This window comes from Phocoena sinus, chromosome 13 (genome assembly GCF_008692025.1).
Source record: "Phocoena sinus isolate mPhoSin1 chromosome 13, mPhoSin1.pri, whole genome shotgun sequence".
In the NCBI taxonomy this organism is placed as follows: domain Eukaryota; kingdom Metazoa; phylum Chordata; class Mammalia; order Artiodactyla; family Phocoenidae; genus Phocoena; species Phocoena sinus.
In genome coordinates this window covers 37,494,056-37,517,380 of record NC_045775.1, presented here as the reverse complement: position 1 = coordinate 37,517,380, position 23,325 = coordinate 37,494,056, and the positions used below count along the sequence as shown (strand labels likewise).

Below are 23,325 nucleotides of genomic sequence, written 5' to 3'. Positions count from 1 at the left end.
CAGCTATAAGTTTTATTGCACTTTGCTTTATTGTGCTTCACAGATATTGGGGTTTTTTGTTTTTTTTACAAATTGAAAGTTTGTGGCAACCCTGTGTTGAGCATATCTATTGGTACCATTTTTCCAATAGCATTATTTTTTTGGTTAAGGTATATACATTGTTTTCTAAGACATAATGGTATTACATACTTAATAGACTACATTATAGTATAACCCTAACTCTTGTATGCTCTAGGAACCAAAAACTTCATGTGACTCACTTTACTGTGATATTCACTTATTGTGGTGGTCTGGAACCAAACCCACAGTATCGCCAAGGTATGCCTGTACATAACAAAATAATATTAATAACTTTCTTAATTCATATCCTAGTTCTCCCGACGTTTCATGCCCTCAGGTATAGGTGACAGTAGGGAGAAACAAGGATTTGGATGGAAGGAAGGATGTATGACCTGCCTAAAAGCACTTTCATTCAAATTAAAAAACAAAACTATACTCAAATAATACCCTTCTGTGGAAGAGATTCAATTAGTTATTATTATGTAGCCTTTGGTGTATCACATTATAAGTAAGGGAGATGACAGTGTCCCTGAAGTATATTAATGGTTTATTAGGAACCATTGATAAAATATTAATGTTTTCTATTCAAGAGCCATTGAAGGACATGGGCAGAGATGCTGTAGAAGTAGGGAACACAGAAGTGGTAGGACTGAATTTGTCCTTTTTAGCTTGTGTTTTTCTCTTACTGTTCTTTCTCCAGTTTCTACTAACAGTGGGTTTCTCTGGCATTTATATTTATCAATATGTATGCAGATACACTGCCTAGTAGAACAGTACAACCTGAGGAATAGAGTGAGTTCTACTCAAGGATGACAAGAGGCAAAGGTTAGAACAGAGTTTCTCCTTTGCTCATCTACTTTGACTCTCAGGAAGAGATTAAGAAATGGAAAAAGACGGACATAGTGCTTGTCTTAGCTTCGGCTGCCATAAACAAAGTACCATAGACTAGGTGGCTTAAACAACAGAAATTAATTTTCTCCCTGTTCTGGAGGCTGGAAGTCCAAGATCAGGTCAGGCTGATTTGGTTTCTGGTGAGAACCCTCTTTTTGTCTTGCAGACAGCAGCCTTCTCATTATGTCCTCACCTGATGTGGGGGGAGAGAGAAGGGGGTATCTGATATTTCTTCTTTTAAGGGCACTCACTAATCCTCTCATGGGGGCCCTACCCTCATGACCTCATCTAAACCTAATTACCTCCCAAAGGCCCTGTCTCCAAATATCATCCGATTTGAGGGTTAGGGCTTCAACATACTAATTTTAGGGGACATAATTCAGTCTATAGCAGTGGTTCAGTAATTTTTTGGTGACTTTCTCATATCTTAAAAAATTTTACCATTATTAATAATGCCTTGGGGACTCTCCCCAGAATAGGAAAGTTTTTTCCTCCCTTAAGTTTTATGTGTTACCATGGTTACCAGGTTTTTAAAAATAAGAACTCCAGATGTCATAGTAATAATTTTCAGACATCACTGTCTCTCCTTACAGATTATGTTACTTTGGATTCAATAAAGTTTCTTCTCCCCTTTTCCACTTCCTCTCTGCTCTTCCAGGAGCCCTTTTATGGCCTTATTATTGTTACATCAGTTTTAGTACAGGCTTTTCTTTTTTGCAGGTGGAGACCACGTGGCTTTGCAAGGCCAGAGTTAATGAAGATCTTATACAACTCACTGGATGATTCCTTTAAACGCCTTATTTATCCTCTCCTTTGTAGAGAGTTCAGGTATGCATCTTGTCCTTATTTAACTTTCTGGACTGTTTACTTTTATGTATGGTAATAGGCCCATTAAGCGTGTAGTAAATATTTGTTGATCCATTAACCAATCAAAAGAACTGAGTCATAATCACCAAAGTCTTAAATTTAAGCATAGATTTCAATCTGTAGAGGCATTCACATGCATAGATCACAAACACAGCTCTTAATTACAGTATACTTTTCAAATCTTGACCACTTAATGTGTACCCCTTCCAGTTCTGCAATACTAGTCTTGCAATTTGACATCCAAGCCAAACAAATGGTTTTATTGATGAGAGATTTGGCTTGGGAGAAACAAACTAAGAAGTTAATGGAGAAGTTAGTTGGCAGCAGTTTTAGAGGTAAAAGAGCCAAAAAAAGCATAAGGATATCAGGGGAGCACGTGATGAATGTATTACTATGAGAGAAAGCTAATATATATTAGCAGACGGAGTTGTTTCAATGAATAATTATCAGCAGTGATGAACAAATATTAGGAGATTATTAAGGTGACCATCTAAATGGACTAGCAGAAGAACTAAAGGTTACAAAGAACTGCAAAAGAGGTGAGGTACCGAATTGTTTTTAGGGGAGGAGGTGGACAGAAATGTTGGGAGGCAAAAACCCTCTTTCCTGCTTCTCTCTAGCCTTTGTCTTGGTAGTCAATGTTTAGACAGCAGCCATGCCTTCATATATTCCTTTCTATTTGCTATAGATTTTCTTCATTCCCACTTATTTAGTGTTTCAGCAAGGGTCACCTGGAAACTATAGATTTCTAGCCATCTCTTCAGCCTCACTAGAATTTATAGCAGCCTTTATGTTTGTCTGTTTTTCTTTTACTGGACTTGGCCATTGACTTTGGAGGCATTTAGAGTAAGGAGTGAGCAGGTACTATTAAAAAGGACATATAGCTCCTTTGTCCAACCTCTTTTTTATCAAAATCATTCATTCTCTTGATTCATCCTTTTATCTTGTGTTCTCATGTCGCATATAATGTCCAGTGGTGCATTTGACATTTTTGCATATATTTGATGTGAATAGCTTTACTGCTTGTGGAATAATTTCATTGAGATTTAATGTGTGCAGTTTGCTGTGGGATTATTTAATGTATAATTCTCCGACTTCCATTAGCAGTGGCAAGCAAGAGCACTTTCCTCCCCTTTTTCTAAAATGCCTGTGGTTAAAAAATATGTCTTATTTCATTCCATAAGTTGGTTTGCAGACATTGTCTACAGATGTGTCTCTTCATAGAAATACTTGTAATTACCTGAAACAGCAGTTGAGGGGGAAAACCCTCAATTGATTTATTAAAGTAATTAAATTACTTTAATTCTCTAATTAAAAAGAAATTTGTCCAAATGCAGAAAAATTGAAAGAATCAGTAAAACAAAGGAAAAAAAACCCATATAATTTCGCCACGTAGAGATAGCCATTGTTAACTAGACTTTTCTCCATTCATATGTGTGTATTAAAAGAGATCAAATAGACTATATTATTTTGCACCCATTTTATTCAGTTGACTATATAAGATTCAGAGTCTACTTCTGCATTTTTGTTTCCATGACTGCCATGATCTTTCATCCCTGTGTCATTTTTCACACATACCTCTTTCATCAAAACTACATTATCAGTATTACCAAGTGATGTCTATTGTGCCATCTTTTATTATATCTTGAATTTTGCCTCCTCTTTATCTCCATCTTTACTAGGAGAAAGTATATCCATGGTTAGTTCAGGTTATCATCATTTCTTGTCTGAATTACTATACTAGGATCATAGTGATCTCTGTCTTGTATTTTCTAATACATATTCCACATTGCCATCCTTAAATTCCCATCTGATTATTTCATACTCTTCTACTTAAAGTCCTTCAATGGATCTTCTTTGTCTCCAGGATAAAATCCAAGCTCTTTAGAATAACCCTTTGTGGTCTGTGTTTTTCTTCCTCTGTAGCCCTTTGTCTTGGTATTTCTTTTTATTTTATCATATGAAGTTACTTGCCTTTTCTATAAATAAGCCATGAGCTTTGACATCTGCTGCTTCTATTGCCCAGAGTGTTTTCTCAATGCTCTTCAGCTACTATCCCTGCCTTTGTTTGCTTAACTATTACTTATCCTTCTTGATTCACCTGAGAAGACATCTCTTAGAAAGTTATCCTAATTTAGCTATCCCTACCGTGTGTTATACTCATCTGTTTATTTTTCTGTTTCTTCCACTAGACAGTGATCTTCAGGGTAGGGATTTTTTCAGCTTTGTATCTCTTACATCAATCACAGTACTTTATATAAGATTGAGTACAAGTGCTCACTCAATAAATAAAGTTAAACGTGAAGATTTAGAAATACCTGAAATGATATCTTCATGTTGCTTGGCTGAATGCAGGGAGAATGACAGTGAAATATTAGAGAACATGAGAGAAAAGCCGTAAGAAGCTGAATTAAGCCAGGAAAACAAATGTTGGTTAGCTGTATGTGCCTTTAGATATGTAGATAATTTTACCTCAACGCTGATAGAAATGTGCCCTGAATTGCTTTTGCTCTTGTGGCCATTGGCATGCAGTTTGTTTTTAACCTGGTCTAATAGAGAAGACATACTTTTAATAAATTCTTTTGAGTTTCAGGAGATAGTATGTTAATAACTCTTGTTAAATAGGCAAATGGTGTAAAACTTAGTTTCCAAATGCCTTTAAGTCCAATAGAGATATATTTTTTTATCCTAGAAAAAATTTGAAAATTAGACTTTTATAGCTTCTCTGGATAAAATTGGGAAATTTTTTATGTGAGACAGGGTTCTGGACTGGTATTAATATCTGTGGTCATGTCACATCACTGTGAGAATGACGAGGGGATAGATGTGGGGAATGGAATAAAGTGAGAAGATGGCCTTGAGATATATATAGGTGAGGGTGTAAAACTAAGCATTGTTGGAGGAGGCTACTTATGATTCAGTAATTGACCACTAATTATGTGTTTATATTTTTAATCAGCTGATAAACTTTGACATCCCATGTAATGTCCAAATCTTTATACACCCTGTCTCTCTCATATACACAGATACTTATGCATGTAGATTTCTTATATAAGGGTGAGCAGATAGAGGAGTGTAGGTATGACAAACTCAGCAGGTTTGATACCACAAAATTGTTTGAGGTATCTGCATTACTGAGCTTAGCAAAAAGAGACTCAATATAATTTTGTATGTGATTTTTTTTCTCTTAAGTTATTTTGTTATAATGAATGCTCCAATAAGGAATAATTGTGTTCTTTTTCCAGAAGAAAATTTGAATGAATGAAAACTGAATACTTTATCTTTTTTATTTTCTTTTTCTATTTCTAAAGAGCCAAACTAACATCAGATGCAGAGAAAGAGTCAGTAATGATGTTTGGACGGAACCTTCGTCAGCTCCTTTTAACAAGCCCTGTCCCAGGGCGTACCTTGATGGGAGTGGATCCCGGTTATAAACACGGTTGCAAATTAGCTATAATTTCTCCTACCAGTAAGCATACCTTTCAGCATTTTATATAGAAGTTGTTTGGTTGGTCATAAATTTCACTTCATATACTTCATGAGGATTTGGAAATAATGCTAATTTTCAAGGAATGAATAGAAGATGGTTTTCTCACAAAAAGGGATATAGGAATCAGGATGAAGCTTCCTGTTGGGCCTGTTTGTTGACTCAGTCAACATTTACTATCATTTATGCCCTTTCCTAGGTCACAATGGATATATTGAGGATTAACTGGGCTCAGACTTTAATAGCTCTGCTTATCCACCATCAACTTCTGTTTATACTGACTGCATTTATATATGATACATTTTGATTCTGTGTATATTTTATTTTTGTTTTTTAAAAAATATTTATTTATTTATTTGGCTGCATTGGGTCTTAGTTGCAGCATGCAGGATCTTTTTGTTGCGTCACACGGGCTTCTCTAGTTGCTGCGCGTGGGCTTCTCTCTAGTTGTGGCACGTGGGCTCCAGAGTGCGCGGGCTTAGTAGTTGCAGCTCACAGGCTTAGTTGCCCCGTGGCATGTGGGATCTTAGTTCCCCAACCAGGGATTGAACCTGCGTCCCCTGCAATGGAAGGCGGATTCTTAACCACTGGACCACCAGGGAAGTCCTGATTCTGTGTATATTTTAAATACCACGAGACATTTTTATTGTTTTGTCCAGTCAGTATTTTTTTTCCTGTTTACTCATTTATTTGCCCTTTCTGTTATCTTCATTTCTTTCTGCATTTCTGTGTTTCCATTTGAGATCACTTTCTTTCTTCCTAAAACTCTAGTCTGTTTCTTTTTAATGTGGATCAGCTAGTGACAAATTGTCCTGTTTTTTTTGTCTGAAAGTTTCTGATTTGCCTTCGGTTTTGAAAAATATTTTTGCTGGATGTAGAATTCAAGATTGGCAGTTATTTTCAGTGCTTTAAAGATGTCATTTCTTTCTTTCTTTTTTTTTTTTCCTGGCTCTTACAGTTTCTGTTGAGAAGTCAGACAAAAATCTTATTATTGCTCCTTTGAAGGTGATAATTTTTTCCTCTGCCTGCTAAGATTTTTTCTTTGTGGCTTTCAGAAGTTTTCTTATATGCTTAGCTGTTTGTGTGTGTGTTATTTATTTGTTTTGGAGGGAAGGGGACGTGAATTCTGCTTGAGGTTTGTAGACCTTCTTGCATCTCTTTCTGGAATTCTAATTACGTGTATTTTAGACCATTCAATTTCCTCTTCTATTTTCAATTCTTTTATTTTTTATTGATTGTCTTTAAGTTAATTAATCCTCTATTCTGCTATGTCTAATGTGCTATTAAATCCATCCATTGAGTTATTTATTTAAGTTATGTTTTTAAGTTTTTGAATTTCCATTTGGTATTTATAAAAAATAGATTACAGTTCTGTGGTGAACTTCTTCACCTTTTAATTTTTTTGATTGTTTACATTTTTCTTATGTTTCTTTTGGTTTAAGTTTTCATTCCTAGAATAACTTTTTCTTTCATATTTAATTCATTCCTAAGTTCTTTCATCTTACTTCTGACATTTCTAATTCTGATTTATTTTATTCTCATTTTCTCTAATCTTTTTTTTTTTTTTGGTAGCTTGTTCTTATATATTAGGTTACAGTTTTTCCTCTGTTTTGGGGCACATCTTTCTGTAAGGACATCATACTAGTCTTTTTTATTTCCTGATTTGAAAAATAATCATTCTATATGAAATTTGACTATGATCCTTTTCTGTTGCTTAGTTTTACATCAAATTAGTTTTTCTCAACTTTTAGGATGGAAGGCTGGCTGTATATCTCTAGAACTATCATTTCTACTTTTTCCAAACTATTGGGAAGAAAAACTTTATCTATTTGGTTAGAGAGATAACCTTATACTTTCTGAAATTTGCTTTCCTATTGCTTTCTTTCCTTTTATCTAGACTTTTTTTCCCCTTTATCCATATACTGTCCTTACCTTGCTCAATGTGAATATGATGCTCAACAGTTTTTTCTCTGTGGGGTTTTGTCTTGAAAAGAATGTTCTACTTGTTAATTTCAAGAGTTCAGAGATCAGAGTTTTCCAGTCCTTTCTGAACTTACTGTGCAACCTTTGTACTGACCTATAAATTACAGTATGCAAAGGTCTTTTCCAGTTTTACTTTCTATTCTCAAATGGGCCAGTTTTGATTTCCAGGGAAGTACCTTCTGACATTTTGAGGCTTCCTCCAATCTCAGGTCCATGAGATACTCCATTGTTTCTCTGTGCCTCCTCCCACAGAAATGCTGATGCACATTGGTCTTGGTGGTTATTGGTGCATTGTTCCCACCTGCTCACCTTTTGCGTTTTGTGGGGATACTTTTTTTTTATAAATATAGTCATGGGCTTTTGATTTTGCTGTTCTAAGTTGCTCTTTTTTCATGCTGTGCATTTTTACAATAAACGGGAAGTATATTCTGTCAGTGTTTTTTCCTGAATCTATTGAGCTATCATATGGCTTTTATCCTTTACTGTATTTGTATTGTTTATAGAATGGTTCTTTTTAAAATTTTATGCACACATACATACATACATGCATATGTATTTTCAGTCTGTTTTGGTAAGACTTTTCCAAGAATTTATCCATTTCATCGTTTAATCTAAATTAACATCAAGTTGTTTATAATAATCTCTCTGTATCTTTTAAATTTGTGCTGAATCTCTAGTTATACTCCCTTTTCATTTCTAATATAATTTATTTGTGTCATCCTTTCTTTTACTTGATTGGTATAGCTAAAAGTATGTATTTTTCTTAACAGGTGATTTAAAATTTTAAGCTTCATTGGTCCTCTCTGTTTTATATGTTTTTTTTCTATTTCATTAATTTCTGCTTTTTTAACTTTATTATTTTCTTCCTTCCACTTCCTTTGAGATTATTCTGTCGTCCTTTTCCTAACTTCCTAATTTGGTCACTTAGCTCATTATTTCTGTTCTTTAGGAGTTACCCTCAAATTTTAAAATATATTTCTGTCTGAAATATAGTACAGAGAAGCTCACAGTTCATAAGTATGCAGCTGAAAAAATTACATAAGGTAAAGAAATTTACATATCTACAACCCAAAGGAAGAAACAGAATAGTATTACAACACTCACTGATATATAGTAATATTCAGTAAATGTTAGCTTTTACTATTTTTTTTTAATTTTATTTATTTTTTGGATGCGTTGGGTCTTCGTTGCTGCATGCAGGTTTTCTGGCTTTTCTAGTTGCGGCAAGTGGGGGCTGCTCTTTGGGTGGCTACTCTTCGTTGCGGTGCGCAGGCTTCTCATGTGGTGGCTCCTCTTGTTGCTGAGCACAGGCTCTAGGTGTGTGGGCTTCAGTAGTTGTGGTGCGCGGGCTCAGTAGTTGTGGCTTGTGAGCTCTAGAGTACAGGCTCGGTAGTTGTGGCGTATGGGCTTAGTTGCTCTGTGGTATCTGGGATCTTCCTGGACCAGGGCTCGAACCCATGTCCCCTACATTGGCAGGTGGATTCTTAACCACTGCGCCACCAGGCAAGTCCCAGCTCTACTATTTGTGATGTTAAGTGTTATTAAAAATCATTTCTCTTTTAGTATCATGGCATATTATCTAGTTGATAATGATTTTTGTATAGCAAAACAGAGGTTCTAATACTTTGGAGGTAACAAAATTTCAGAATGCTTAAGGGGGAATCTGATTAAGGAATATGAAAGATTCAGACTGCATTTTAAAAGATGAACCAGTTCCCTTTTCATTTCAACTTGCTTAATCAAATCAGTGGTGTGTTATGTTTTGTAATTTCTTACAAAATGGCCTTTTCTTTTCATTTTTTCATAAGGTCAGATACTTCATACTGATGTGGTATACTTGCATTGTGGACAAGGCTTCCGAGAGGCAGAGAAATAAAGAGGCTTTTGCTGATTTCAAGTATGAAAATAAGTAACCTTTTGAGTATTTCAGTGGCTCAGCCAATCAGAGATATCTTTGAAGTCCGTAATTTGGTGGGAGGGATTAAGGGAAGTGCTTTGGTGTTAGAAAAGGAACCATGTAAAACAATGCTGGGGCAAATTGCTGGAGAACTCTACATTTGGAGACTCTGGAGGAATGCTACTCCCTTCCTCTGCCGCCTTCACTAAACAAAGGTGGTAATATGACCAAAATTGAGATTTTAATTCTTCAGTTTGGGCCTTCTCTCTCTCTTTCTTTCTTCCTCCCTCCCTCCCTCTCTCTCTTTCTTTCTTTTTCATGGATCTGAGGAATGGATGTGGCAGTAGTTAGAGAAGCTTCAGAAATTCTTGAAAACTATCACATAATTCAGTCATAATTCTTTATTATGGCTTAGAATGTTCCAGAGTTTACTTACTCATGTCTGAATTTTCATTCCTTCTAGATGGGAAGAAAGCTGACTATTCTTGAGATTGTGTGACCATAAGACATTTCTCCACTGCCTCCTATAATACCAAGTGCAGGAGCAGTGTCTTTGATTCTACATAAGTCTGCGTGGCCCCTGTGAGATAGTGGAGAGATTGCTTGGATGTATGAGAGAATAAGAGCATCATATAATACTGTTCGTGCATTCTGTCCATTTCTCCTGATTGATTTAGAAGCGTGCCTTGATCTCATCCAGTTTCTCATTCTGTTTCTTCTTGAAGCTGCAGCACAGTGGTGATTGGAAATGGAACTGCCTGCCGGGAAACAGAAGCTTACTTTGCTGACCTTGATAATGAAAAAACTACTTTGCACCACTGGACATTGTTTACTGGTAAGGATGTTAGGAATGTTTGTTTTCTTTGAGAGGCAAAGGAACTTCTGAAGTTCCTTCTGTGATAAATTCTCCCTTGTCTTTTAAGATGTACTTCTTATTTGCCCTCATATCACTTCTTCCTATTCATAAGAGCTCTGCAGGACAATATAAAGTGTCTGCCTCTTGGAGAAATTGGCATTTCAGTATCCTGAAACCGCTCACAGATGCAGCAATTAGGGCTTACTTGAATTCATGGGATTTCCAGGCAGTACTTTGTGTGATGGCTCTAGCTAACTAGTGACTAATAAGTAGAATGGTGTATAGGTCTAGCAGCTATAGACCATGGATAACTTAGCCTTCTTCTCCCAAAGTTTTGATGACTATGAGTCATGGCCTTCAGAACTGAGAGCCAAGGTAAGTATTACAAATTAAAAGTGTTTCTTTTCTTTTTTTTTTAAGCATTTCTGATGTTCCTTTCTTGTTTAATCTCTTCATCACATGCTCTCATTTTGTATAGGCATACAGTTGACTTCTAAATAACTTTGTATTAGCATGACCCATTTCTTTAGTCCTGCTCCTAGATCTGTAGTAGTTTTGCTGTCATTCACCATTGTTTCCTTACTTTCTCTTTGAACCTCAAATAGCCACCTTTACCTTTTCCAAAGTATGGTAGAATGCTAAATCCTAAAGGGTTTAATTCAGGAGAGAAGATAGTTATAATAGATGATATCTAGGGGAGAGCATGTAAGAGGCCGTCTCCCACTGCTTTTTGAGAAATGTAATAACTAAGTATAGTCAACTGATAGTATGGATCAGGATCAACAAAACAAAACCAAAAGCCAACACAGGAAGAAGAATTCTAGGATCCATTCAGATAGGCCAAAAGAGAGGGGTCTTGTATTTAGTGTAATATTCCGTGTGGCCAAGAGTATAATCAAGATGTTAGAAAAACAAATGCAGAGTAACCAAAGGGAATTAGAAGGTCAGGGGACAAACTGTAGGTGCCATGGGATCATGGTTCAGTAAAGGATCAGGTTGAATAGTTTGGCTCAGCTTTTTCCCTCTCCTTCTTATTCAGTTTGGTCTGGGAAATACTGTGGATCTTCTCTATTCTGGGAATTGCACACGTACCCAGTCCTTTTGAGAACCTACCACAAGGACCTGACATAGCAAATACAGTTTATTTCAGGCAACTTCTTTGATTTCTTTTAACTTGTTCACATTAATTGGATATAAATATCTTGGGTACATTTATAGTGATTATAAATAGAACTTTCAAATTATTAGAAACAGTAAATAGTGAAGACTTGTTGGATTTCATCTGAATTTGCTTACAGAGGCTCTCTTTCTTGAACTTGCAGCAGTATATGGTAGTAGAAAGAGGATGAGCTTTGGAGCCAGACAATCTGGGTTCATCTTTTGTTGTCACCATTTACTAGTTATGCAAGTTTGGAAGACTTACTCTGCCTCTCTGAGTTTCTCTTTCCATCATTAAAATGGGGGAATGCTTTTGCTTTCAGTAACATTTTGAAGTTTTCTTATAATTATTTTTCATATTCAATATTAAAACTTTCTTTTATATTTCTCTCTTTTTGTGTTTGTATTAAGAATTACTTTACTACGTTACTTTATATCTCTATGAAGGAGCACTTTTTTTAATGTTAGTTTGGTCCCCCAACCATAGTAACAGAATTCTTTCATTGTTTATAATTAGTTTTTCAGTTCATTTTCTTGGATTTCAAGAGATATGATATGGTCATATCATCTGCAAAAGATGACGAATTTATCAGTTCTTTTTCTAGTTTTATACCTTTTTATTTTCTTCTCTTTAAAGGTGTCATGCAGTATCTTTGAAAAGCTATTAAATAGTAGTAGTGATAGTGGATTTTTTTTCCTCCTTTAATTTTATTAGAATGCTTCTAGTGTTTCCCTTAAGTATGATACTGCCTTTTGTAATTTTTTTTAAAAATCTTTTAAAGGAAATAGTCTTATTTATGAGTGTTTTAAAAATACTGATTCCTGTTTTATTATACTTTAAAAATCAAGAATAAAAGATAACATTAATGCTTTTTCAGAATTTTGCCATAATAATTTTTCTCTAAAGAGGTTTTTTATCCTCTTTTGATCAATATGCTGAATCGTAAAAGTAGTAGATTTCCTACAATTGACCATCTCTGCAGTTCTGAGTTGAACTTTTCTTTGTCGTAGTGTATTATTCTTTTAATGTACTTTTGGATATATTTGCTAGTATTTATTATGTGCTTTTGAAATCCTCAATGATGCAAATACTTAATCAGAAGTTACAGTGTGTGCTTTAGGGAATCAGCTGTTCAACTTCATTTTGTTATCATTTTGCCAATTCAACATGCCTTTATGAAGAAACCATATTTTCTCATCTAATGGTTTGAAATTACATCGCAAACTACACTTAAGTTGAAATTCCCATGCTTTCTCTAGCAGTCATTTTCAACAGATAATCTGAACAGATTGTCTTGAACAGATAATCTGATAGGCATTCCTATAATTCTGCTCATCCTGGAAAATATTTTCCTGACACATCCACCAGCACATTCCTTCTTATCTGTTCCTTCTAACAGCTTTTGCCCTGACCTACTTGCCATAGGTTAACATACACCATGATTTATCTTCTAACTTGTAAACCCCATGCATCCTGACCCATCCATCCAACTTCTCTCTGTCATTTCTCTTAAAATACCTTATAAACTCTGATACTTATATCTCCTATGGAGGAAGTCATCCAGAGCTTCAAATCTCAGTTACCAAAGGAGAAAAAAAAATGGATTAAGTTGTAGAATATAACTATGCTAGATCTTAGTTTGTCACACATGTTTAAAGTTGCAAGTGTTTGTGAAAAGAAATTCTACAGTATTATATATGTCATTGGTTTTAAGTATGTGCTAGAATGATCTGTTCTTTTCAATCCTCTGGCCCATAGTAGGCGGTCACTTTATTTTTTGAGTGTCTGAATATTTGTCCCCATTCATTTTAAAATGTCACACTTGATTATTTTCTTCTCTCTCTTTTTTTTTTTTTTTTTTTTTTTTGCGGTACGCGGGCCTCTCACTGTTGTGGCCTCTCCCGTTGCGGAGCACAGGCTCCGGACGTGCAGGCTCAGCGGCCATGGCTCACGGGCCTAGCCGCTCCGCGCATGTGGGATCTTCCCGGACCGGGGCACGAACCCGTGTCCCCTGCATCGGCAGGCAGACTCTCAACCACTGCGCCACCAGGGAGCCCTTCTCTCTCTCTTTTTTTTTTAAATCCGTTTTTCCTTGGTAAAAAATAGTGTTTTCTTACACATTTTTCTCAAGTGCTCATGGACATTCTCCAGGATAGATCATATCTTGGGTCACAAATCAAGCCTTGGTAAATTTAAGAAAACTGAAATTGTATCAAGTATCTTTTCCAAACCAAACGCCATGAGACTAGATATCAATTACAGGAAAAGATCTGTAAAAAATACAAACACATGGAGGCTAAACAATACACTACTTAATAATGAAGTGATCACTGAAGAAATCAAAGAGGAAATAAAAAAATACCTAGAAACAAATGACAATGGAGACACAACGACCACAAAACCTATGGGATGCAGCAAAAGCAGTTCTAAGGGGGAAGTTTATAGCAATACAAGCCCACCTTAAGAAGCAGGAAACATCTCGAATAAACAACCTAACCTTGCACCTCAAGGCAATTAGAGAAAGAAGAACAAAAAAAAACCCCAAAGCTAGCAGAAGGAAAGAAATCATAAAAATCAGATCAGAAATAAGTGAAAAAGAAATGAAGGAAACAATAGCAAAGATCAATAAAAACTAAAAGCTGGTTCTTTGAGAAGATAAACAAAATAGATAAACCACTAGCCAGACTCATCAAGAAAAAAAGGGAGAAGACTCAAATCAATAGAATTAGAAATGAAAAAGGAGAAGTAACAACTGACACTGCAGAAATAAAAAAATCATGAGAGATTACTACAAGCAACTCTATGCCAATAAAATGGACAATCTGGAAGAAATGGACAAATTCTTAGAAATGCACAACCTGCCAAGACTGAATCAGGAAGAAATAGAAAATATGAACAGACCAATCACAAGCACTGAAATTGAAACTGTGATTAAAAAACCTTCCAACAAACAAAAGCGCAGGACCAGATGGCTTCACAGGTGAATTCTATCAAACGTTTAGAGAAGAGCTAACACCTATCCTTCTCAAACTCTTCCAAAATATAGCAGAGGGAGGAACACTCCCAAATTCCTTCTACGAAGCCACCATCACCTTGATACCAAACCAGACAAGGATGTCACAAAGAAAGAAAACTACAGGCCAATATCACTGATGAACATAGATGCAAAAATCCTCAACAAAATACTAGCAAACAGAATCCAACAGCACATTAAAAGGATCATACACCATGATCAAGTGGGGGTTTATTCCAGGAATGCAAGGATTCTTCAATATACGCAAATCTATCAATGTGATAAACCATATTAACAAATTGAAGGAGAAAACCATATGATCATCTCAATAGATGCAGAGAAAGCTTTCGACAAAATTCAACACCCATTTATGATAAAAACCCTCCAGAAAGTAGGCATAGAGGGAACTTTCCTAAACATAATAAAAGCCATATATGACAAGCCCACAACAAACCATCATCCTCAATGGTGAAAAACTGAAAGCATTTCCACTAAGATCAGGGAGCAAGACAAGGTTGCCCACTCTCACCACTCTTATTTACATAGTTTTGGAAGTTTTAGCCACAGCAATCAGAGAAGAAAGGAAATAAAAGGAATCCAAATCGGAAAAGAAGAAGTAAAGCTGTCACTGTTTGCAGATGACATGATACTATACATAGAGAATCCTAAAGATGCTACCAGAAAACTACTAGAGCTAATCAATGAATTTGGTAAAGTAGCAGGATACAAAATTAATGCACAGAAATCTCTGGCATTCCTATATACTAATGATGAAAAATCTGAAAGTGAAATCAAGAAAACAACTCCCATTACCATGCAACAAAAAGAATAAAATATCTAGGAATAAACCTACCTAAGGATACGAAAGACCTGTATGCAGAAATTATAAGACACTGATGAAAGAAATTAAAGATGATACAAATAGATGGAGAGATATACCATGTTCTTGGATGGGAAGAATCAACATTGTGAAAATGACTCTACTACCCAAAGCAATCTACAGATTCAATGCAATCCCTATCAAACTACCACTGGCATTTTTCACAGAACTAGAACAAAAAATTTCGCAATTTGTATGGAAACACAAAAGACCCCGAATAGCCAAAGCAATCTTGAGAACGAAAAAAGGAGCTGGAGGAATAAGGCTCCCTGACTTCAGACTATATTACAAAGCAACAGTAATCAAGACAGTATGGTACTGGCACAAAAACAGAAAGATAGATCAGTGGAACAGGATAGAAAGCCCAGAGATAAACCCACGCACATATGGACACCTTATCTTTGATAAAGGAGGCAGGAATGTACAGTGGAGAAAGGACAGCCTCTTCAATAAATGGTGCTGGGAAAACTGGACAGGTACATGTAAAAGTATGAGATTAGATCACTCCCTAACACCATACACAAAATAAGCTCAAAATGGATTAAAGACCTAAATGTAAGGCCAGAAACTATCAAACTCTTAGAAGAAAACATAGGAAGAACACTCTATGACATAAATCACAGCAAGATCCTTTCTGACCCACCTCCTAGAGTAATGGAAATAAAAACAAAAATAAACAAATGGGACCTAATGAAACTTCAAAGCTTTTGCACAGCAAAGGAAACCATAACCAAGACCAAAAGACAACCCTCAGAATGGGAGAAAACATTTGCAAATGAAGCAACTGACAAAGGATTAATCTCCAAAATTTACAAGCAGCTCATGCAGCTCAATAACAAAAAAACAAACAACCCCATCCAAAAATGGGCAGAAGACCTAAATAGACATTTCTCCAAAGAAGATATACAGAATGCCAACAAACACATGAAAGAATGCTCAACATCATTAATCATTAGAGAAATGCAAATCAAAACTACAATGAGATATCATCTCACACCAGTCAGAATGGCCATCATCAAAAAATCTAGAAACAATAAATGCTGGAGAGGGTGTGGAGAAAAGGGGACACCCTTGCACTGCTGGTGGGAATGTGAATTGGTTCAGCCACTGTGGAGAACAGTATGGAGGTTCCTTAAAAAACTACAAATAGAATTACCATATGACCCAGCAATCCCACTACTTGGCATATACCCTGAGAAAACCAAAATTCAAAAAGAGTCATGTACCAAAATGTTCATTGCAGCTCTATTTACAATAGCCAGGACATGGCAAACAACCTAAGCGCCCATCATCAGATGAATGGATAAAGAAGATGTGGCACATATACACAATGGAATATTACTCAGCCTTAAAAAGAAATGAAATTGAGCTATTTGTAATGAGATGGATAGACCTAGAGTCTGTCATACAGAGTGAAGTAAGTCAGAAAGAAAAAGACAAATACCGTATGCTAACACATATATATGGAATTTAAGGGAAAAAAATGTCATGAAGAACCTAGGGGTAAGATAGGAATAAAGACGCAGACCTACTGGAGAACGGACTTGAGGATATGGGGAGGGGGAAGGGGTGAGTTTTGACAGGGCGAGAGAGAGTCATGGACATATACACACTAACAAACGTAGTAAGGTAGATAGCTGGGGGGAAGCAGCCGCAAGGCACAGGGATATTAGCTCGGTGCTTTGTGACAGCCTGGAAGTGTGGGATGGGGAGAGTGGGAGGGAGGGAGACGCAGGAGGGAAGACATATGGGAACATATGTATATGTATGGCTGATTCACTTTGTTGTAAAGCAGAAACTAACACACCATTGTGAAGCAATTGTACCCCAATAAAGATGTTTAAAAAAAAAAAAATAGTGTTTTCTTTTGTGTAGCAATGGTAAAATTTATTGAAATGTAGAAATGGCTAGATCCTTATGAGACATTTGTGTTTATATGCACTATATCTGGTTTCTCCTACATTGATACCTTCTTAAATCAGGGTACTATGTTTTACTTATCTCTGCCTCCTTCACATTGCATATTTCTGTACTTATAGATGCATCTCAATAAATATTACTAATTTGAATTGTCAAATATTAACAATAAAACTTTTTAATCAGATAAGTCTTTTCAAGGCTATAGACAGGAATTAATGTCTGCAACAATTACGGAAAATTTCCCCTCTGCTTAATGCTTTGGTAAACCTATGATGTACTGTTCTCTGTATTTTTTCATTGATACAGAAATTTGCATTTGATGGATTATAGAGTTATATTTTGCCAAAGATAAATGATGATTTCTGAAATAAAAGTATTGTATGGTTAGAGTTATATATTTATTAATGAACTATGAAAGAATTATAAGTAATCTCTAATACTTGCTGTCATATTTTAAACCATGATTGGCAAGATTCATGCTGATAGTGGAAACATTGCTAGAAATCACAGCATTATGTACATTCTGGAGAATCACAGATACATGAAACCCCTCAAAACCTGGGAGCAGAAAATGGAAAATAAAATTTTGTGCTGTTAATTCAGACCCCATGCTTAATGTTTCTACTCTAAAAGCTGCAATATACGAATGACTTTGAGCAGGCAAATATAGAAAAGAAGAGAAATTAATTTTGCTTCCGAATGACGTTATTCATTAGCATAGTGAAAAGAATTAGAAAATGAATGAACCGATAAGGTGTGGTATGTGACGACAGAATGAGGAAAGGGAAGGGAGCTGTAGTGAAGGATTGGAGTTTTAATTTTTTTTTTTTTTGCGGTACGCGGGCCTCTCACCGCTGTGGCCTCTCCCGTTGCGGAGCACAGGCTCCGGACGCGCAGGCTCAGCGGCCATGGCCCACGGGCCCAGCCGCCCCGCGGCATGTGGGATCCTCCCGGACCGGGGCACGAACCCGCGCCCCCTGCATCGGCAGGCAGACTCTCAACCACTGCGCCACCAGGGAAGCCCTGGAGTTTTAATTTTTGAGGTTAGATGTATACCAAGGGGCCTGGTCAGTGAAGGTTAAGCAGGTAGCCAGACCCTATTAGGAAAAAAGCGTTGGTTTTGGACATCTGTGGAATATACATTGGACCTCTTTCTTATTCTTTTGTTTCAGAAGCATACCAGACATTTAACAGAAGGAAGATATAATTTTTAAAAATTAATTTATTATTATTTTTGGTTGCATTGGGTCTTTGTTGTTGTGCGCGGGCTTTCTCTAGTTGTGGTGAGCGGGGGCTACTCTTTGTTGCGGTGTGCGGGCTTCTCATTGCAGTGGCCTCTCATGTTGTGGAGCACGGGCTCTAGGTGCACGGGCTTCAGTAGCTGTGGCACGTGGGCTCAGTAGCTGTGGCTTGCGGACTATAGAATGCAGGCTCAGTAGTTGTGGTGCACGGGCTTAGTTGCTCCGCGGCACGTGGGATCTTCCTGGACCAGGGCTTGAACCCATGTCCCCTGCATTGGCAGGCGGGTTCTTAACCACTGCGCCACCAGGGAAGCCCGGAAGATACAATTTAAGGAATCATAGCTCTGTTGCTTGAGATAACTTGATGTACCTTTCAGAGTATAACTTAATTGTAGGGAACAGATTGATCTTCAAAGGGTTAACTCATTTGTGAAAACTGCATAATAGTGAAGCTAATGAGAACCTTTTGATTAAAATTTAAAAAACATATTTCTTTAAAGATAATAATATTTATTATAGATTGATTGGAAAATATAGATAAGTGACAGGATTTTCTATTATCTAAACCGTTATTTATATTTTAGAGCATATTTCTAGATTTTTCTTGTGGGCGTGTGTGTGTTTGTGTATTATGAAAAGGAACTCACTGTACATGGTTTACAACCTTTTCACTACTTAATATATTATCATCTTCTCATACCAATAAACCTGTCTCTATTTCAGTTTCGTCATGCATAAAGTGGAATAATAATAGTACGCATCCTATAGAGTTATCATTGAATGTTAAATGAGTTTATATATAGTATAAAGGGCTTAGAACAGCACTTTATTATTGTTATTAATGAGATCAAATATCTTTTAATATATTTATTGGCCATTTCTGGATTTTTTGTGTGTGTATGGATGGCTTGTTTGTGGCCTTTGCCCATTTTATTTATTTATTATTTTTGGCTGCATCGGATCTAAGTTGCAGCACGTGGGATCTTTCATTGAGGCACTGGGCTTCTCTCTAGTTGTGGCGCGCAGGCTCCAGAGTGCGTGGGCTCTGTAGTTTGCAGCACACCAGCTCTCTGGTTGGGCTCAGTAGTTGTGGTATGCGGGCTTAGTTGCCCCGCGGCATATGGGATCTTAGTTCCCTGACCAGGGATCAAACCCGCGTCCCCTGCAGCAGATTCTTTACCACTGAACCACCAGGGAAGTTCTTTGCCCATTTTTTTTTCTTTAAGAGGTTTTCATCTTGTTCATAATTGCTTATCTTGTTCAGATTTGTAAATGTCTATAGTAATGATTAATCTGTCATAAATTTTGCAAATTTTGCTAATCATTTCCCCTGTTTTGTGTTTACAATTTGAGCTGTATTTCATATCGAATTTAAAATATTATTTTCTCAGATTTGTCTGTCTTTTTCTTTATGGCTTTTGAGTTTTGTATTATGCTTGAAACTTTTAAGTCTTCTGACTTTTTGTTTTGAAGCCACAAAACCTCATTATCCTCAGTTACTTGTATGGCTGCTTTGAAACTTTATTCTCCAAGAAACCAAAAATTAATGAGAGAACTTCAATCAGCTTAGATAACAAAAACAGAGAGTAGAAGGCTGTTAGATAACCTGAGGGTAGTTTTGAACAAGGAATGGGTGCCGATTTCCCCCATTCTTTCTTAAGGCCTCTCTTTTCGCCAACTCTGGTGTTTTGTAAACAGCAAGAGACACCTGATTTCTTCCCTTCCTTTTCCTCCCCTCCTCTCCTTTCCTGCTTCCTTTCTCCTTCCCTCATTTTTTTTCCTTCTTCCCTCCTTTTTCCCTACCTTACTTCTCTTGTTTGGTTATACCATATTTTTGACATCTCCTGTTGTTTGACAGCTGGATTATTTCCAATCTTGGATGTATCTTTAGTTTTAAACCTATCAGTACAGACTTATTGACCCTAATTTCAGTATTTATTTATAGGCATGTTTAGTATAGTGTTTGTAATGAGCTGAGGAGAAAGGGCATTTCTGTTTCCAAATTTATCATTGACAACTCAGTCAGAAATAGCTATGTTGATAAGAAATAAAATATCAAATTGTTTGTTGTTCCTTTTTGCTATTAGGTAGCATTTATACTGCTTTCTTTATTTATTCTACTTAAAATTTATTGGGATTCTTGAATCGGTGGAGTGATATCTTTTCATTCTTCAAAATCTCAGCCATCATCTTTCAAATATTACCTCTGTCCCATTTTTTCTCTCTGTTCTCCCTCTGAAATTCTAATGTCTATTCAGGCTTCTCACTCTATCCTCCATGCCTTTTAACCTCTTTCTTTTCATTTTCCATTTCTTGTTTCTCTGGCCTGCTTTGTGGTTGATTTCTTTAGATCGTTTCTCCAATTCACTAGCTTTTTCTTTAGCTTTCAGACCCGTCCATTGAATTTTCTTTTTCTAGAAGTTATATTTTTCACTTCTAGAAGTCCTACTTGTTAGTTTTTCAGCTTGAGAGATAATTGGCATATAATAAACTGCACATATTTAAAGTTGTCAGTTTCCTAAGTTTTGACATATGTGTTCTCCCATGAAACTATCACCACAATTAAGATAATGAGGGCTTCCCTGGTGGCGCAGTGGTTGGGAGTATGCCTGCCGAAGCAGGGGACTCGGGTTCGTGCCCTGGTCCGGGAGGATCCCACATACCGTGGAGCGGCTGGGCCCATGAGCCATGGCCCCTGAGCCTGCGCGTCCGGAGCCTGTGCTCCGCAACGGGAGAGGCCACAGCAGTGAGAGGTCCGCGTACCGCAAAATAAATAAATAAAATTTAAAAAAAGATAATGAGCATACCCATTAGCCCCCAAATTTCCTTATGTTCCTTTATAATCCGTCCTGCCTTCCCTGATCCCTCTGTTTCCCAGGCAACCTCTGATTTGCTTTATGTAGCTATAGATTAGCTTGCATCATCTAGACTTGTATATAATTGGAATCATACAGTATATATTCACACAGTGTAATAATTATTTTGAGGTTCATCCATGATGTTATATATGCCATAGTTTGTTCTTTTTGTTACTGAGTATTCTGTTGTATGGTTAAATCATAATTAGTTTGTTCATTTACCTGTTGATGGATATTTGGATTGTTGCCAGTTTTTGGCTATTACAAATAAAACTGTATGAACATTCTTGTTCAAGTCTTTGCATGGACATATGCTTTCATTTATATTTGGTACATAAGTACGAGTGTAATGGCTGTGTTGTATGGTAGGTGTATGTTTACCTTAAGGAACTGCCAAACTGTTTTCCAAGGTGGTTTTACCATTTTGCATTCCCACCAGCAGTGTATCAGAGTTCCAGCTTCCCCATATTCTCATCCATCTGCTTGGTATGGCCGGTCTGTTAAATTTAGCTATCTTAGTGGATGTGCAGTGATATTTCATTGTAGTTTTTTTTTTTTTTTTTTTTTGCGGTACGCGGGCCTCTCACTCTTGTGGCCTCTCCCGTTGCGGAGCACAGGCTCTGGACGTGCAGGCTCAGCAGCCATGGCTCACGGGCCCAGCCGCTCCGCGGCATGTGGGATCTTCCCGGACTGGGGCACGAACCCGTGTCCCCTGCATCAGCAGGCGGACTCTCATCCACTGCGCCACCAGGGAAGCCCTTCATTGTAGTTTTAAGTGACATCCTTAGCAATAAATGATGTTGAGCATCTTTATTTGCTTATTTGTCATCCATGTATTTTCTTTGTAGTATCTGTCCGAATCTTCTTACCATTAGAAAAAAATTGGATTGGGCTTCCCTGGTGGCGTAGTGGTTGAGAGTCCGCCTGCCGATGCAGGGGACACGGGTTCGTGCCCCTGGTCCGGGAAGATCTCACATGCCGCGGAGCGGCTGGGCCTGTGAGCCACGGCCGCTGAGCCTGCACATCTGGAGCCTATGCTCCACAATGGGAGACGCCACAGCAGTGAGAGGTCCGTGTACCGCAAAAAAAAAAAAAAAAAAAAAAAAATTGGATTGTTTTTCTTCCTATTATTGAGTAAGAGTATTTTATATTTATTCTGAATACAACTCCTTTGTTAAATATATGTTTTGTAAACATTTTCTCCCAGTCTGAAGCTTACCTTTCCATTTTTTAACATGGTCTTTGGAAAAGCAAACATTTTAAATTTTGATGAAGTCCAGTTTATCAATTTGTTTTATATATTCTTGCTTTTTGTCCTGTTTAAGTAATGTTTGGAAAAACTAAGGTCACTGTGATTTTCCTCTGTGTTTTGTTTTAGAAGTTTTATAGCTTTAAATTTATTTAGGTCTGTGATCCATCTAAAGTTAATTTTTATATATGATAAGCAGTTCTTTTTTTCTATATGGCTATGAATTATTCCAGTACCATTTGTTGAAAGATTTTTCCTTTCCCCATTGAATTGCTTTGACATTTTTGTTGCAAATCAACTGCTCATAAATGTATGGATCTATTTCTGGAGTCTATTCTGTTTAATTGAGCTGTATGTCTTTACACTAATCTTTGTATCTTTAATACTACTCAGTGCTGATTTGTGTAGCTTAATAAGTGATGAAATTAGATAGTGTAGTCCTTCAATTTTGTTCTTTTTCAAAATCGTTTTGGCTATTCTAGGTCCATAGCACTTCTACATAAATTGTAGAATCAGCTTTTCAGTTTCTTCTAATGGGCCTGCTGGGATTTTGATTAGAATTAAGTTGACTCTATAATTTAATTTGTAGAAAACTGACATCCATCCATTTAATTTTTAATTTCAGTTATATTTTTTATATCTAGAAAGTTTATATTTTTCAAATCTGCTTGATCATTCTTACAGTTTTTTACTTGTTCCTGAATATATTTTTAAACCTATCTTTTATTTCCTTAGTCATACTAAGAATTATTATTTTGCAGACTGTGATAATTCTGATATCTAAAATCCCTGCAATTCTGTTTCTGCCATCTGTTGTTACTGCTGGTTCTGCTTTGTTTCCTTTTTTGTTCAGTTAATTTTTACTGAAAACTCCTTATTTTCATGGAACTTTGTCTGTGGGAATTCATGGAGGCCTGGATTGATTGTGAATCGCTTGAAAGAGGAGTTGCATTTGCTTCTGCCA

At 36.6% G+C, this 23,325-nt stretch overlaps 1 protein-coding gene across 1 annotated transcript in view; it reads left to right on the top strand.

The window, feature by feature from the left end:
- Positions 1 to 23,325, top strand: part of SRBD1 (S1 RNA binding domain 1) — a 230,725-nt gene that overhangs the window by 47,218 nt on the left and 160,182 nt on the right. The window contains 6 exon segments of the mRNA XM_032653507.1: positions 1,672 to 1,779; positions 5,130 to 5,287; positions 9,097 to 9,160; positions 9,162 to 9,185; positions 9,911 to 9,983; positions 9,986 to 10,020. Of these exon segments, the coding sequence (XP_032509398.1) occupies positions 1,672 to 1,779; positions 5,130 to 5,287; positions 9,097 to 9,160; positions 9,162 to 9,185; positions 9,911 to 9,983; positions 9,986 to 10,020 (462 nt within the window).